Source organism: Centroberyx gerrardi, chromosome 19, assembly GCF_048128805.1.
Source record: "Centroberyx gerrardi isolate f3 chromosome 19, fCenGer3.hap1.cur.20231027, whole genome shotgun sequence".
Lineage (NCBI taxonomy): Eukaryota > Metazoa > Chordata > Actinopteri > Beryciformes > Berycidae > Centroberyx > Centroberyx gerrardi.
The window spans coordinates 20,957,110-20,974,609 of NC_136015.1; the positions used below are offsets into that span (position 1 = coordinate 20,957,110).

The following is a 17,500-nucleotide window of genomic DNA, read 5'->3' on the forward strand; positions in this document are numbered from 1 at the left end:
TCTCTGGTGTGATAGCAGACAGTCTGATCGGGAAGGAGCTGCTCAGCGTCACCGCCGTACGCAAGATCTTTACGCTCACAGGCAAGGGAACTTGTCCTCTCACATCCTCTTTGTGGTCATCATTGTGTGTGTGTGTATGTGTGTGTGTGTGTGTGTGTGTGTGTGTGTGTGTGTGTGGGCTCCTATGTTCACCTGTGCATGATTGTTTCTGTGTCTAAATGCTGTATGCAAGACTTTCACCCTCACATGCAAAGGTTACATGTTTTGAGGAAGTTAAAGGCATTCTCAAAAGCAATTTATTTAGGACTAGTTTGATCAACCCGTCTATGATGTAAATGTGTAAGATAAGTAAGGGATAAAAGTACAGCAATTATTGGCTCATTTTTGTAAAATGAGCCAATAAAGTGATTCAAGACCCTGACCAAAGTGGGGCTTCCTGTACATTATCGCCAAAGATGAATCATTTGACACAAAAAGTTGATTTGAAATTATTTTATTATGAGCTAAAATAATTCACAAGCTTCCACCAAAAAACTAGTCCAGCAGCACTGTCTGCAGTAACCAAGGAGTAACGTCTTTTTGGCACAAGGTGTCGCAAGTTTTTATAATTTAATTTAATTTTTATTAGAAATCAACAAAATGGACCTTGACTGCGGAGTGATATACTCAGATGAGATTATTAACAGACTTCTTACTTTGAGATCATTCATGTTTTGACTATTCAACAAATAATGTGACACTTCATTAATCCCCTTAGGGAAATTCTATTTTAGCTTAGAGTAAAGAGCCAGCTGTAAAATAACCCTCCTGCAGCTGGTAGGGAGTCAGTCTCTCAGTATCTGTGAGTAAAGGGAACTGTCCTGAGCGTAGACAGGTGTGAAGGGCTGGGTATCGTTTAAAAAATTACGATACCAGTACCAATACCAGTACCCTTAAAGTGATACCGATACCAATAGAGTACTTCTTTCGATACCTTTTTTTGTAAGTTTTGGTGGCATCTCGGCACGCTGAACTGCCAACTCCGTCACACACACCGCGCTCGACTTCACCACCACAGACTGTATGGGTTGTAGCTGCTGCGGTAGCGGGCCAATCACACGTCGCATTAAATCGAAGAACGCTTGCGGTGATTGGCTGCGAGCAAAACCATACAAATAGTCATTTTTTTCTAGATCTGTGTACAAAAAGTATCGAATGCAGGTATCGTTTGACTGGAGAAGTTTCGATACTACTTGGTACTGGGTTATTTCAGTTGATACCTTAAAGGTATCGAGTACCAATACCCCGCCCTAGGTGTGATGGTCAGACCAAAGGGTGAGTTAGACCAATTTATAACAGTTTAGTTAGTTGTGAATGAGTTCTGAATGGAGCAGTGCTGCCCCCATGTGGTTCGGCTCTGTCTGTGTATCCTGACTCGACTGACAACTCGTCGTGCTGTTTTCATAACTAAAATGTTTGGATATTCAGGGAAGGTTCGACAATAATTGTGTTGAATGAAATCAACACCTTGTTAAAGCATCATGGTTAAGGTGTATTAATCTTTACAGTCATCTCTCGATGTTTGGATGCAAAGCAACAGAGAAAGGAGAAAACAAAATGACATAATGCAGTAAATCCCCCTTCGGTTGTCTATTTCATGCGTTTTTTCAACCAAACATAAAAAGACAATGCATCGTCAAAACATGGCACAAACCAAACCACTAATACCAGCAGCAGAATGCCGGTATTTCCTTCGTTTTTTTTTAACACCCCTCCCTCCTCCTCTCTGTGAGCAGGTTTGCTGCTGCCTGCAGCCTGCCTGGTGGCGGTGGGCTACGCCGGCTGCAGCGCCACCCTGACCGTCACCCTGCTCACCCTCTCCACGACCATCGGAGGAACCAGCGCCGCCGGAGTCTACATCAACCAGATAGACATCGCTCCTCGGTGGGTGCCTCTGCCTCGGCTCTGTAGTTTCATAAGGTTACATTATCTTAGGTTACGTTCTTACGCTTTCCCTTTGCCTCGAAATGTAGTCTAAGGTCTAATGTAGTCTGCACTAAGACCCAGATGCATGAAAACTAATATTATCACTAAGATACACTGTCTTCCAGATCTGTGTGCATGACTGTCTCTGAAATTATATTCAATAGCTGTCACACAGCATATAATTTAATAGAAAGGCAAGGCAAGGCAAACTGAATTTATATAGAACATTTTATCCACAAGGCAAATTCAGTGTGCGTCACAGAAAACACAAAAAATACATAATTTGTCTAGTAAAATTACATTAAAAAAGAAATAAAGATAAAAATAGGTAAGGATAATAATAAAAAATAGAAATATTCTTTTAGCGTAGAATGGCATTAAGAAAGAAAGAAAGAAGGAAAGAAAGAAAGAAAGGGTAAGGATAATAATGAAACAGAAATAAATCAATAAAAACACCTGTTACACCTACATACAGATGATTTAGTAAAAGGCCTCAGGAATGTTTTGTAACACATTTTAGGCGACTAACTGAAATCACTCACTTTTTGAAGATATGTGACACCACCAAAATATTTCCAATGCATGTGTCTCCTCTCCTCACCAGGTACGCAGGCGTCCTCCTGGGAATCACCAATACCTTCGGGACCATCCCGGGTGTCCTGGCACCTATAGTTACCGGCTACCTGACCGAAGACGTAAGTCCCTCAACACAAACTTGTTGTTTCACCCTCATCACCTCACCGGTCACTCAGATCATCAAATGGATTTAAATGCTCATATAGTAACAAAACTTTGTCAACACAGTATACAGGTAGACATATAGACAGATCAACAGGCACACACACACACACACACACACAAGGGTGGAAGTAACTCATTACATTTACTCATGTTACTGTAATTGAGTAGTGTTTTTGTGTACTTTTTTGAGTATTTTTTTAAAGTGAATAATTTAACTTTTATTTAAGTATGTTTTTATTGAAGTATTGAAATTCACTACATTTTAAATCGCATCCATTACAGAGGACAGATTTTGTGGCTCTCCATAAGCATCAGAAACTGGATTATTTACTTTATTTACACTTTATTTTGTAATATCTAATTTTTTGTTTTTTAGAATCACATGGAAAAGATGACATCTAACAATGTACTCTTTTCTAAAAAAGTAACTCAGTAACTTTTACTGAGTATATTTTAAATGAGCTACTTTTTACTTTTACTTAAGTAGATTTTTACACCAGCACTATTACTTCTACTTAAGTAAAATATCAGCAAAATAACAATACTAATACTTGAGTAGGACATTCTAGTACTCTTTCCACCACTGCACACACACAAACTAGGGTTCGACCAATGTGGATTTTTGAAGGCTGACACCAATATATATATTTTTGGATTGATCATTGAATATTTTGAATTTGATTGAATTTGTCAATATCCAGTAACTTTTAAATTTGACCATGTTTATGCCAAAAAATTTTTTTAAAAATTACAGGGATTCAGGTTTTTTCCCCAAGTACTTTAGGGTGGAAAAGTTCCTGAAACAGCATTTAGACCATCATGGGACACTAAAACTGATTGTGAAATCCAGACTAAGTTGCTGACAGTACACAACATACAGTTAGGTAAGACACTCACATAGTCATTGCAGTGACCTGCTACTGATGTCCCCTCTTCTTCTGTGGTGTCAGCACTCCCTGGAGGGCTGGAGGAGAGTGTTCTGGGTGGCGGCCGGGCTCAACGCCATCGGTGCGGTCGTCTACACGATATTCGGCAGCGGAAAGCTCCAGAAGTGGGCCATGACCGAGGAGGAGAGGGCAGAGGCCGAGGGCAAGAGAAACCGCCCCGTCTCCGCATAAAGACAGATAGAAACTGTGACAGGTGTACTGCCATTATGAAAGACAGATACTGGAATAAGATAGAAAGTGAGAGGTCTGTCTCCCTAAAGCGAGGTAAACAGGCAGATACAGGATTGACAGTTTACAAAGATAATAAAAGAGTGAGAGGTGTGTCTCCGCACAAAACACAGAAGGGCAGATGTGCTTTTCATCACAGACAGACAGATCGAGAGCGATATTATTAACAAAACCTGCCTTCAACAGGGTGAGGGCATAACGTTCATATCATTATACCAGGACAGAGTGTTGTTGTCAAAACGTCGGTTTAAATGTCGGGAAATTGTGTCTCCATTTGACCGCTTAATGCCCACACAGGATTAACTGAAGATTGTGTAGCAGTTTTCTTTTAAAATACTACATTATAATCATATTTTAGGTACATTTTTAAAAGAGGAAAGGGGAGGATGGGGGGATTTTTAAGAGAACAAGGTGTAGATGCATCTCTACTAGGAAGATAAACAACTGGATTTAGTATTTATGATGAGATGTGAGACTCCTAGATAGAGCTCACTGACATTATACCGCCTTGATTCACCATCTACTGGGCATTCATCGTTTTTTCCAAACAATAGATCATGATTCCTTCTGCTTTTTTGATACAGCATGGCCTCTCTTTCTCTTTGTGCTTTACACAACACTGTCCTTAAAAATGAACAGGACTAAGATTGACCAGTGAGATATTCAGTGTTTAACATTCAACACCTCAGGTTGGAGCAAATCGTCACCAGCTGTGTGATCTTTTTGTGTATTTTTTAATGTTTTTCTTTGACTGTGAATAAGATAGGACCCAATGTTTTTTATTTAATATTTTAAGAAAAAATGCATTTTAAAGAAAAGGATCTCTACTTATTATTATTATTATTATTATTATTATTATCAACCACATGCCTTTTATAGTTACATTGTTTACAGCTGTATCTGTTTTCGGACCACAAACTGTCCAGCAGGACCAATGGAAGTACCTTTCATATATTGAAGTAAACCAAAAGCCTTATATCTGATAATGCTGCCGATGCGTTACGTAACATATTAAGCTATTTGCTGGATGTTTTTTATCCAAAGCACCTGGACTTGCATGGTGCTTTCAAGTTCGCTGTCCCATCAAGATGCAGCCAGCGCTGTAAACTTCTTCGACCCAAATAATCGCTGTCTTTATGGAATATAGGATGTTTTAAGAGTCTGACTGTTTTTGTCGACCCGTATATCACAGTGCACTGTGATTGTAATATGATGTTCTTAAAACGGATGCAATAATGTTTTTACCTTCTTTGTACTTTGGAAATGTATGATGTTGTTCAAATGCTTTGTATTTTATTGTGAAAAGAATCACAGTTTGTATTTCTATGTGAAAGTAAAATCAGCAATATCTAAACGGATTCATGAGTCACATTTTGAGAATTTCATGCTCTGTGTGTGTGTGTCCAGAATATTGTGGTTTGACATGTTAACATGTTGTAAGTTTATAATCGATTATAATGTAGATGGATGATACTCCCAGCAGCAAGCAACAAGGTGAGACAGAGGGTGAAAAGCCTGTAATCAAATGTTTTCAGGTAAGAAGACCTTCCTCTGTTGCTAAACCAACGATGCTGAGGCAACGTCAGCTGCTGTTTGAGACCCTTTACCTCGTCCGTCTGCTGTAGATGCTGAATTACAAATACATGGCCATTAAATGTATCAAAATAAATACAAAAAATACCTGGTGTCAAGAAATGCATTTAATTAAAATACATATCATTTGTATTTCCAGAATACAAAAATGCATTTGAGAAACATTTACATTATTCCAACAGTAACACAAAATAGTATAAAATAGTAAAGTAAAATAGTAAAGTATGAGACCATGAAGCTTTCCAGTACATAAAAAACAAGTGCCATGCATGAAAACCATCACCAGTAATAAAATGCCACAATGAGATCCCAGTGCCACATAATACTGCCCTCTTTCTGAGCTTTAGCTTGCAGTTTTAAATAAGTTACGTTAGCACATACAGTACGTTTTTATTCACAGTGGTTTGATCTCTCAAACAGTGCATGGATAGTAGGGGCCAGAGGCCGAGGAAGCATCAAAACAAATAGTACTACTAAAAGTATCTTGATACAAATGACATCTTAATATTTTCCTGCTGGACAAATATAAATTACAAAATACTCAAAAGTAATTAAATATGTATTTCAAATACACAAAAATACACTACCTAGACTTAGAAATCAGAACAACTGAATAGCTTTATACTGTTTGATTATTTGTAACAATTTTCCTTCATATATACCAGAGCCAAGTGTTTAATAAAGATGAAAAGAATGGGTTTTGACTATGTAGTTAATAGAATGTATTGATAGTTTGAGGGAATTTGACATAATGTAGTTAATCTGATGGAGTGTGATCATTATGTACAGGAACAAGTACTTGATGGCATATGGTCACCTTTAAAGGTGCAAACTATGTAAATGTCCTGCCAATGCATCACTGATGTATTTGTGCATTGACTTTCACTAATTTATTGATGATTATGGGTATGTGGTGGTCCCTCCACTCATCTATCTATTGTCCCCTTTTGTTAGTTTGTTTGTTTTTTTGTTTTCTGTTTTCTGTTGGGACTGTGATGGATTGTTCTGGATATGTACAGAGACTCACTGTAACAGCAAATGTTTACCCACTGGTCACCTATAGACCTTAATTTAGATACCGCGGCCGCCCATCTCGGGAGGTATGTACTCTCAGCCAGAACATCCAAGGTTGCCTCATTAATCCTAACTACAACCAATAAACAGTACTATTCTCTTATTGATAAATCAGGGGCTATGCCTTCTCTTGTCAAAAGAGAAGCTGCTGCGGTTCATCCTCCATGATCAAACTGAGGAGGAGGGTTGTCATCATCCAGTCCAGGACCATCAGCAGCGTCTCTAAAAAGTGTAAGATGACATCCCAGAGTGAGTATCTTTCTGCCCACAGTCATACATACTGTGGCTATGCTGCCTATTCAGTGAGCACAAACCTGTCTCCGTTTCCCCCAGCAGTTGTCACATTTGTCAGGGCTACACCCACATCCGGTTCACTGAAAGAAGTTCATATTTAACATGAGCAAGTGTTGGTAATGTGATCTGTCTATCTGTGATGGAACCTAGTGACTCCTCCCTCTCTTTTGAATCTCACATTAAGTCCATCGCTACGTCGGCATTTTTTCCATCACCGAAATCCAACCAATTCTATCACTGGGGGACTCAGTGACTTTAATTCGTTTCATCAAGGCTTGATTACTGCAATTCTCTCTTCTCCAGCCTCCCAATTTCAGCTCTTAGATCGCTCCAATTGGTCCAAAATGCTGCAGCCATAATTTTAACTGGAACTAAGAAACATGATCACATCACCCCCGTTTTGATCAAACGACATTGGCTCCCAGTACAGGAAAGAGCAGACTTAAGATAATTTACACAAACTTAAAACACACTTACTCTCTAAATCCCATGGTGTAGCCTAAATAGTCTAGCTGGTCCAATATCCAAGATCATGTAACATTCTTCTTCCTTATGTACTGGTTTATTTCCCGTGTATAGTTTCATCCTTGTTTTATACTGATATTTCATTATATTCTATGGGATATGAGCTGTTTTTACTGTTCTTTTAAATGTATCTTTTGTAAAGTGTGTTGGGACTTGTGATAATGCACTTTAAATAAATTGAACTTAATAATGTATTTTACTTACTGTTTTTGCTGTCTATTCCGCCTCTCGTTTCGCCTGTAATAAAAGTGAGATACATTTTAATTTTAATTGAATACCATTATATAACATGGGCGCATTTCTGTGGCAAACCTTTGTCAATTGCACCTTTTCACACAGAAGATCCCAAGTGCAATCGAAGCACCTAGAAGCACTAGGACTACTGCACCTGTGGCAACAAGAGATGGATATTTCAGATAACTGTATAAATACACGATGCACGCACCACATCGTAAAGTTTGAATCTCACCTTATTATCTTTAGTTTGGATAGCGTTTGAAAGACAAGCATTCCCGTCCTGAGCGAAAGCAGGTGAAGCATTCCCAAGACACAGAAGAGGACAGAGCAGAAGCAAGTAGGATTAGCAGCAGGGACCTGTATCAAGAAATATTCTTTTTCAGAATTTAAAGAATAATATATCATAGACTACATGGGTTTAAAGGTGTGAAAGGTTTAGGTAAGACGTACCACTGGCTGCTGACAACAGTCGCTAACCCAGAAGCAGAAGAAATGTGGCGTAAGCAGACGAAGCAGCAGATTTAACGGTGTTCAGCACTCACCCGAAACTCCGCCGATGATTTTATATCGTTGGGCCTTAGAATTTTCTTCACCATCGTTGGATGTCGGTGATGATGTCATACCAGCTGCAGGCAAAAGGAAAAACTCCAGTCAATGATCAATCGAAACAATGACCTGTGTGATCTGACGTGACGTGACGCAGGGCCGGACTGGGACGAGAATTGAGGGTGGGAGTCTTAGTCCCAGGGGTCTCCCGGTGGTCTCCCCGGGGTGCACACAGAGACCCTATTGGCCATTGCAAACAAGCCACATCTCACGAAATGGCTCTGATGCCATAACAGCAATACTTATGCCTACCAAAACTGTTGTACCATAATCAACTGTGGTCTCAAAAGTGCCAGATTTTTGTCTGCTAACGTCTTCGTGGAAATCCATTCCACACAGACCTACACAGTCCCAACACCCCATTCCACATGGGTCACATCTTCATTCACTACAAGCTCGAACCCGCTGTTTCTCCACTGCTACTGCATGCTGCTGCTCTCTCCACCATTGCAACGTAAGAGCAGAATTTCTTCTTCAGTTTCCTGCCTTACAGACCATAGTAAATCTCTCCCTTTTACCACAAAGCCACACAATAAACAAAACGATTTGACTCACACTATCTGACATTGTTATCAACTGTTTACAGTGTGGCCAAGAGGGACCTTTGCTGCAACAGCTAGCCAAATGTGCTCTCAAAATATCAGCTACACATCCATATGACTTTTTCAGTGTTTTCCTGCACCTGTCAGGTCCTCAGAGCGCTCCTGGTGGTCAGAGGGACAGAGGCTGGCAGCGTCTCCACCTTAGAGGGAAAAAAAAAAAACACAGCTCTTTACTTTCACTATAGTTTCCAGGCGTTTATTTATGCATTTCACACTTTAGCCTCTATTCATACATACTATCAATACAATCCGTGACAATCACACATTCAACAACTGTGGCGTGACGTGATATTAGATCGAATAACCTGAGTTATTGGTAGACATTTACCAATACACAGGATATGATGCTGTTGAGTTTTGATGAGGAAAATGGGGACAAGTCCAGTTTACTTATATAGCCCTTTATCACAGGTATGTCTCAAAGGGTTTTACATACCATATCATATACTATACTGCATCATATACTATACATGCCATATGCTATAGCCTACTGGATCATATCATATCAAACACACTCACATTCATGCTTATGGGCAATTTAGAGTCTCCAATTCACCTGACTTGCATATCTTTGGACTGTGGGAGGAAACTGGAGGCTGGGTGGGTGGGTGGGTGGGTGAGGCTTGTGTGTAATTTTCTAATTCAACATCATCAGCAGCTGTTGAATCTGTGATTGTTTTCTATGAATTAAAATCAGTTGCTGAATTAGCTCACTAAAAAAAAAAAAAAAAAATCACATTGTAGATTAAGGCATCTACCTACCTGCAATGATTTGAGCCTCAATATTGTCTCCGCTGTCCCCTTCGAAGTCACAAATACCGGTTGAATTCACTAACAGCCTGCCGCCGCACTTGCAGACCTGCATGAGGTGTAGAACGCTTCTGCAGTACGGAATATCAGTTTTGTTCAAAATCGGTTTCTCGTTGCACCACACTTCAGTCACACTGGCATCGCATCCAGTTTTGTTGCAGGCGAAGACCTTGAACACATAATTATTTCCACCTGCAAATGACGTATCTATGAGTCAGCCGCATAAATAATAGGTAAAAAAAATATTCTAATACATTATTCAGACTGGTATAAACAGAAGATTAAGACTTACTTGGGCTTGGTCTAATTGAAGAGTTCTCTGAGAGCCTTATTACACCCAGCAGAAGAAAGATGGAAAATAGTACTGTCAAGACAAAAGTAGAAATTAGAAGCTCTGATGGTCGACATGGACACATTTTAAAATTGGTATAAGGTCAAAAACCTACTTCTGTTCATGTTGCAGATCAGTGTTGAGAAGACTCTCTGGATCTTCCAAACAGATGAGGTTCAGGAGAAAGGACACCTACAGCACATCAGCATAAAATTATGACACATTCAACATTATCTAAGGAGGACTTCCTTAAAACACATACAAATAATATTTGATATCTGCAGGCCTAAACGGGAGGAATTCCCTCTCTCCTCCTCTGTGTGTGAAACTTACACACAACAAACACATACACACACACACACACACACTCAGCCACTGACCATCTCGAGTTATAGTTATTGTATACAGGCTGTATACGCCCGCGAGGTACACCCGGCGGGCGTGCAGTATCCCCTGTTTTCTGTCAAAGAAGACTTACAGTAGCCAAAACAGAATATAGCCTCATCTATTTACATATAACAGACTCATACCTGTCAACATTGGGCTTTGAAAATAAGGGAGATTTTCCGGGGCCCCCCACCCGACCACAATTTTTACATTATGAAAGGGTTTCCTCTCTCAGTTCCAGAGATCTACCAACTAGCATGCTGGTTGACATCTTTTTCCCCACCGTGACCAATACTAAACTCCACTCTAAACCTTGCAAATCGCATGGTTGTTTCCCAACATACCTCTGGTCAGGAATGGATAAATAGTCTCCCAAGTGTCTAAATATTTATATAGGTATTTAGCTTTTTTTTGCTGGCGTCTGATCAGGGACGGACTGGGACAAGAAAATGGCCCTGGGCTTTCTGACCTAGACCGGCCCACATCCAGCCTGCGAATATTCCACCATCCCCACTGACGCATACATTAATACAGCAAGACTTAGTGTCTGTCACTCTTGTACAGTATATATAAATTAGTACTACATACGGTTTGTCGCCAGCAGACCACCACTGTGAGGACACCACGACATTGAGCATTTAGTGCATCATGATAAAGGGCTATATTTGAAAAGGCGATATAATCTATATCAATACAGATTAAATCAGTCAGGGATTGCTATTGCCATTTTTAGCACTTTCATTTGGTAACTTTCAACAATAAATATTTAAATTAACCAACACCAGGTAACAAGAAATTCTAATAAACTATAACATCTAACCGTCTAACTATAACCTCAATTTCTCTGCCCCACCTTTTCATTTTTTGGAAGGATTCCTTTCTATTTGTGTGATTGCTGAGTCAGCAATTTTTTAGTTTTTGAGATATGGATGTTTGTTCGACACCAGTGCTATACCGTGTGTGTCTATTTTGAACAGGTTTTTGCTTTTAAACTTCAATCACTTCCACAACTTTAACATTACATGCATATGTTATATATTAAACTCTTCAGCTACTTCTGCTCTCACTCACAATGTAAACATATCAGCAATATGATGTATAGTTTTTGAGTTATTAACGTTTGTTCGACACTATAGGGCTCCACTCTGTCACACTACTTTCTGTTCCACTGCTGCTGTCTTACACATGCAGCTCTTCTCCATTTTAACGTCTTTTACATATTTTTATATTCTACTCAAAATATACCTTATACTCAACATTTGTACTCCCTATACCTTCATGCTTTCACACATAAGACTTCCTAAATCTCTCTCTCTCTCTCTCTCTCTCTCTCTCGTTGTTGGGAGACTTTATACTTCTAATACTTCTACTGCTACTACTACTACAGCTTATTTCTACTAAATACTTTTCATTCTCTTTCTGTCACAAGGGAGCAACTCAGAGTCTGGACCCAAATGCAAAGCCAGCAGACAGAGAACTTGGCTGAAGCAAAAGGGCTTTAATAAAGGAACTGAGGCTGAAGTACAGAACAAAACAGGCGATCCAAAAGGCAAAAACACAAAAGGCCGGCAAGCGAAGGAAACGCAGAAACCAAACCTGGCAGGAAACAAGTCTCAGAACCCAACGGAAAAACAACACAGGGAACAGAGCAGAAAACAAAGCAGACGATCCAACGAACACGACGGCAGACAGGTGTGCAGGTGCAGGAGGGCCAAAGAACAGACACACACCACACACACACACACACTGGAAAGTAGAGGGAAAACACCACGCCTAAAACACAAAGGGCTAGGCTGGGATCGTGACACTTTCTCTCTCTGTCTGTCTCTATCTATCTATCTATCTATATGTCTCTGTGTCTCTCTTCTCTCTCTTTCTCTTTCATGTTGTTGGGAGGCTTTATACTTCTAATACTTACTTACTTACATACTCTAATACTTCTACTACTACAGCTACTACTACTAAATACTTCTCATTCTCATTCTCTCTGTCTGTCTGTCTGTCTGTCTCTACCTATCTATCTCTATCTATCTATCTGTATCTGTGTCTCTCTTCTCTCTCTTTCTCTGTCTCTCACATTGTTGGGAGGCTTTATACTTCTAATACTTTTACTGCTACTACTACTACAGCTTATTACTACTAAATACTTTTCATTCTCTTTCTCTTCTCTCTCTGTCTGTCTGTCTCTCTACCTATCTACCTATCTATCTATCTATCTACCTATCTATCTATGTGTATCTGTCTCTCTTCTCTCTCTTTCTCTGTCTCTCACATTGTTGGGAGGCTGTATACTTCTAATACTAATTTTAATACATTTCTAACATTATTACTTGACTTTCAGTTTTTTTCAACTCAAAATACACCTATTCTTCATACTATTTATAATCTTACCATCTCCCAGCTTTTACAAATAAGCCTTCCTACATATTTTAGTACATTTCTAACATTATTACTTATCACTTGGACACTCATTACAGCTCCTTCACAGAAGTGTTTTAAACTGCCACATTTCCTAACAGTTTTAACATTACATACACATATTACACTTTGCTTCAGTTACCTACCTGTTTTACCAGGAGAGCGAGACAGCAACTGAAGAACAGAGAGAGAGAGAGAGAGAAGCAGATGAGACAGAGAGAAGTGGAGACAGACAGAAACATGTGGCATACAGCCAGGATAAGAAAGAGGGAAACAGGAGAGTGACAGACCGGTCACAGACAGCCGACACTAACCTGCACCAGTGGTTTTTTTTACTGACAAGACACAGTTTGCACTCTCGGCAACCACAAGCAACCACACCACGTTTTACTGCTACTACGGCTCATCTGACGCTCCGCTCGCGAGGGGTGGACGCATAGTCAGTCTCTCTCTCTCTCTCTCTCTCTCTCTCTCTCTCTCTCTCTCTCTCTCTCTCTCTCTCTCTCTCTCTCTCTCTCTCTCTCTCTCTCTCTCTCTCTCTCTCTCTCTCTCTCTCTCTCTCTCTCTCTCTCTCTCTCTCTCTCTCTCTCTCTCTCTCTCTCTCTCTCTCTCTCTCTCTCTCTGGGACTTTCTCTCTGGGACTTTTCAGACCAGAAGCGGCAACGCGCTACAGCGCAAGCTGGAATCTCAGTTGAAACATTATTTATCGTTCAAAAACAGCTGAAATAATTCAACAATTACGCTATCTATGCTTCTTTTGAATATGTAAATAATGCAATATAATTTTTCTAACCTGGTATCCCCATCCTTTCGGATATTATCTGCCATGCCTGTGACTTTTTGGCCAGGTTCCGATATGTTTTTAATGTACAGTTATTTTCCTTGGCTATTAGACTGCTAATATAAACACGTGTCTCGATTACAAATATTTATCTTGGAGGCATTTACCTGGAAAGATCGAGGAAATTATCCCAAGTTGAGAAAACGTTTCTAACGAAATCAAGAGCTTCTTCTTCTTCTTCTTTGGAGTTTTCTCCTAGACGAACCTGCTGTCCTGCTCACGGTCTTCTCTTGTCTGTTGTACCATGGGTTTTGTAGCCTATTGAGAAACTGATGCATTACACAACTTCCTGTTGCCGGCTACGGCCTTCACTAAATCGCTCCACAACCTGCCCAACATTTTTTATTTGTTACATTATGTATCTGGTGCTAGTAACCATTAACAATTTTGTTGTTTTTGTTGGATTGATTTGTCAACAAGTCGCAAAAAGAAACTTGCCACAGGAAGTTGTATGCAGCGGTTTAGCTGTTACCGTGACAACGTAAAAAATTTCCGTTCAATTTCTATGGGCAAAACAAGAATATGATGTTTTCTGTGGTTGTTTTTGGGCTCTAATAATCTATATGAAATATGGTGTTTTTAATTGCCTATAACCTTTTCACGCCTGTCAAACAAGCGCATGGTCATTATTATTTAATTGTCTGGAATGCTAACAAGCTAGCAAATCTCCGTACGAGAGCATACGTCATCGCGTTTTTTTCCCACGCTGTCAAACTTGTGTCAAACCCGTCAAACCTTCTAAGAAGTCATCATACATCTTCTTGGAGTGTTTCTTAGAACAACACACACTTTTTGCTGCAACTGCGACTGTCTGTGCTTTCTTTAAATAAAGATATTGAAAAAAACAAACAAACAAACATCAAACCGGAAACCGAAAGTCGGCAGGACTGTCTTTTTATCGTTTTCTAATGACATTGGAGACATTAGAGCAGTGATTCTCAACCTTTTTCCTATATCAAGGACCCCTAATTTAGTCCACATTAGGGCCACGGACCCCCATTTGATGAGATTTTGTCTCTCGGACCCAAATCTGAGAATATTTGTATTGTTAGATAGGATTTTGTCCAGAATTTCACGACTCTCTGTGTTGTAGGTAGAGAGATAACAGTGAAGATATGACCAAAATAGTCATTCATATACATTTATTCATAAGTCACATTTTGAGAATTTCATGCTCTCTCTCTCTCTCTCTCTCTCTCTCTCTCTCTCTCTCTCTCTCTCTCTCTCTCTCTCGATTATAATCAGAGAGATGTAGATGGGCGATACTCCCAGCAGCAAGCAACAAGGTGAGACAGAGGGTCAAAAGGCTTTATTCAAATGTTTTCACACAAATATTCTCATGTTAAAAAACTGAAATAAAGCAATGATGCTGATGCAAAGTGTCTGCTGTTGTTGCCCTAGTTGTCCCAAAAGTTGCTCTGTGTATCTACTTTATGCCAATGTCACCACTCCAGACGCCCATGTCCCATTATGAGTAAAAGTGCACAAAAGTGATCAGGAAACACAAAGGAAAGACACATTTCTTCAGCTTTTCTGATTCCTCACAATATCCTTATATCTCTGTCTGAAACACTGTCTAAATATCTTTAGGCAGCTACAGACAGAGTGTGCGTTGTCTTGTTTGAGTGTATTTTCTGGGGTATTTTTATAAGCCATTCATGGAGTTCAATATCCCACCATGTGAATTTCAGTATTTTTTCCATTGGATTTAAAGCGCCATCAGCATTAATTGCCCACCAGAGGGCAACAAGGTGCGCCTTTTCTACACATCTCCTCTCTGCACCCACTAGATGGCGCTAGAGAGACTTATAGACAGGTCTGACATTGGTCTGTCAGTGGGCTTTGATAAATGTAAAGGACAAGAGAACAAACAAAATGCAAAACACTTCAAAATAGATATTGGACACTACACTGATACATAGAATAGACTTAAAAAATTATAAATCAAAGCTATTGTTATAGAGAATAGTGGAGTTGTGGAAAATAAACAGGTGGAGGGAGCTATTTAACCCTCAGTCAGTGATAATCATAACACGAAACACCACTAATATCAACAAAAACCCATTTTCAGCAATTATATTTTCAGAAAAGTTATGATTTATGCTTTCCACCTCTTAAAATCCCCTATATATAACTTAGTTTGACAGTACTGTAGCCTAAGACTTTTTCTCATAAATATTTATCACAAGTCTAAATCTAAATAGATGGGTAAACCCTATTCCTCAAACAGAAAGGTGGGTAAACTGAGTTTAGGTGGGTTCAGGCTCCTCCACTTCCCTGTGTAGCCTTCAATATATTCTTTTATTTACTATTTGATTATTAATTTTTCATGGGTTTTTTTATCGGTTATCCCTTCGTACATAACGTTGTCCTCTTTGTGGGTACATTTTCTAACCGTGTAATGTGTAAATTGCATGGTTTTTGTTAAAATAATACAGGATTGCTCACACTAGGTGGTCTTGCTAGGCTAACGGTGGAGCTTGCATCAGATTTTAGTGAACGACCCGGATGTTCATTACCGAGGTCAAGTCCGCTCGGGTGTAACGGGATTCTGCTCCCCCTACTTTTCACAGTCTATAGTTTCCAAGTGTCCTTTTAATATGTATTTTTCAGTAGTCCGGTTTACGCTGTGGCTTTTTGATCTGTCATACTCGACTGTAAACTACGGGTCCATCAAATTATATGTCAGTTAGTACTTTTAGGGGACGCTGTTTATCTGTATTGGCGGCTCTATTAGAACATTTACGGTCAGATAAAGCGCATTGAGAAAGCAGCCTACTGTTTCAGATGTGGTTTTTTTTAGGATATAACCCTTATTTTTACGGTCTATGATATAACCACAAAACCTTGCCAACTTGAAATAAGCTATATTTATATTTCAGCGTTTCATTATGTGTTTATGTCTCCCCATAGTTCATTGATTCATTCTGAAACCACTGAGGGAAAGTTTGTTTTTCTCTTTATAAGCTTCTCTTTGTTTACAATCAGATTTATGGTATTGATACGGGCCAATATTTACTCTTTATCAGTTTCACATTGCAATTCCACATTTTGCCACACAAAGTCACGGAAATAAAACAGCATGTGAAGCAATGTAAAACTGCTGGACGTCTCAGTCTTATATTTCCTCTCAGAATAAAGCAGACTACAGGGCTTTTTATTGATCATTGCCTCTCAGGAATTAGTGCTGAGCCAGGATTATTGATTGGTCCCTATGAGACTAATCATTCATTCATTCATTCATTGTGTCCAGATAGACAAAACTGATTCGAGACAATATCCTGTATTTTTATGGTATCTTCAGGGAGGTGATTTTTCTCTCATAAACAAAATTTTACTTTTTTTTTTTCTTTCTTTCAAACAGACATTTTACTAACATATTTCCATTTACTGTTTATTGTTTTTTTTTATTGGTTATAAGTTCATTGTCTTTAAAGCACTTTGTAACTTTGTCACTTGTCACTTGTCACTTTTGAAGTGCTAATCGTATGTGCGTATGTACTTGAGATAATAAATCAGAATCAGTAAAGTTTATTCTAGATTACTAACTCCCATTTATTTCTAGTAAAACTCCCTTTTTTCCTTCTTTTACCCTTCCCTGCCTTTTAAGTTGGCTTCATCACCTACCTGTATCTAAGAGAACTGATATGAGAGCAGTTTGATTTTTAAATCATAGAGGAGTTCATAGGTCATGGACCTGTGATCCTGAATCAGTAAACCTACCAGTGTTGTCAGATTAAATGCATGTATCTGTAAAAAGTAAGATTCTCTCAGACATGAAATGAGTATTTTCTCCCTGACATTTAGGTTTCAAGGCTCAAAGGGTCATAAAACTCACTTAAAATACAACTGACCATGTAACCTTTTGGGTCAGAAAACAGAAAAACAAAATGCAGTAACC

The 17,500-nt window shown here is 39.2% G+C and overlaps 1 protein-coding gene and 2 long non-coding RNA genes across 3 annotated transcripts in view; 1 reads left to right on the forward strand and 2 right to left on the reverse strand.

Annotated features, from left to right (window-relative positions):
- The window catches only part of LOC139908389 (sialin), a 12,520-nt gene extending 6,995 nt beyond the window's left edge, over nucleotides 1-5,525 (forward strand). The window contains 4 exon segments of the mRNA XM_078290563.1: nucleotides 1-81; nucleotides 1,776-1,923; nucleotides 2,570-2,660; nucleotides 3,657-5,525. The exon segment at nucleotides 1-81 is cut by the window's left edge and continues 52 nt beyond it. Coding sequence (XP_078146689.1) covers nucleotides 1-81; nucleotides 1,776-1,923; nucleotides 2,570-2,660; nucleotides 3,657-3,824 — 488 coding nt within the window. The 3' untranslated portion in view covers nucleotides 3,825-5,525.
- A 359-nt stretch (nucleotides 5,526-5,884) lies between these two features.
- Nucleotides 5,885-7,644, reverse strand: LOC144542934 (uncharacterized). Its single transcript, XR_013507517.1, has 3 exons — nucleotides 7,572-7,644; nucleotides 6,863-6,922; nucleotides 5,885-6,770 (listed from the first exon to the last, which is right to left on the reverse strand). It is a non-coding gene; the product is annotated as an uncharacterized LOC144542934 (long non-coding RNA).
- Nucleotides 7,645-8,887: 1,243 nt separating this feature from the next.
- On the reverse strand, nucleotides 8,888-9,986 carry LOC144542818 (uncharacterized). Its single transcript, XR_013507476.1, has 3 exons — nucleotides 9,915-9,986; nucleotides 9,575-9,814; nucleotides 8,888-8,952 (listed from the first exon to the last, which is right to left on the reverse strand). It is a non-coding gene; the product is annotated as an uncharacterized LOC144542818 (long non-coding RNA).
- Between the last annotated feature and the right edge of the window lie 7,514 nt (nucleotides 9,987-17,500).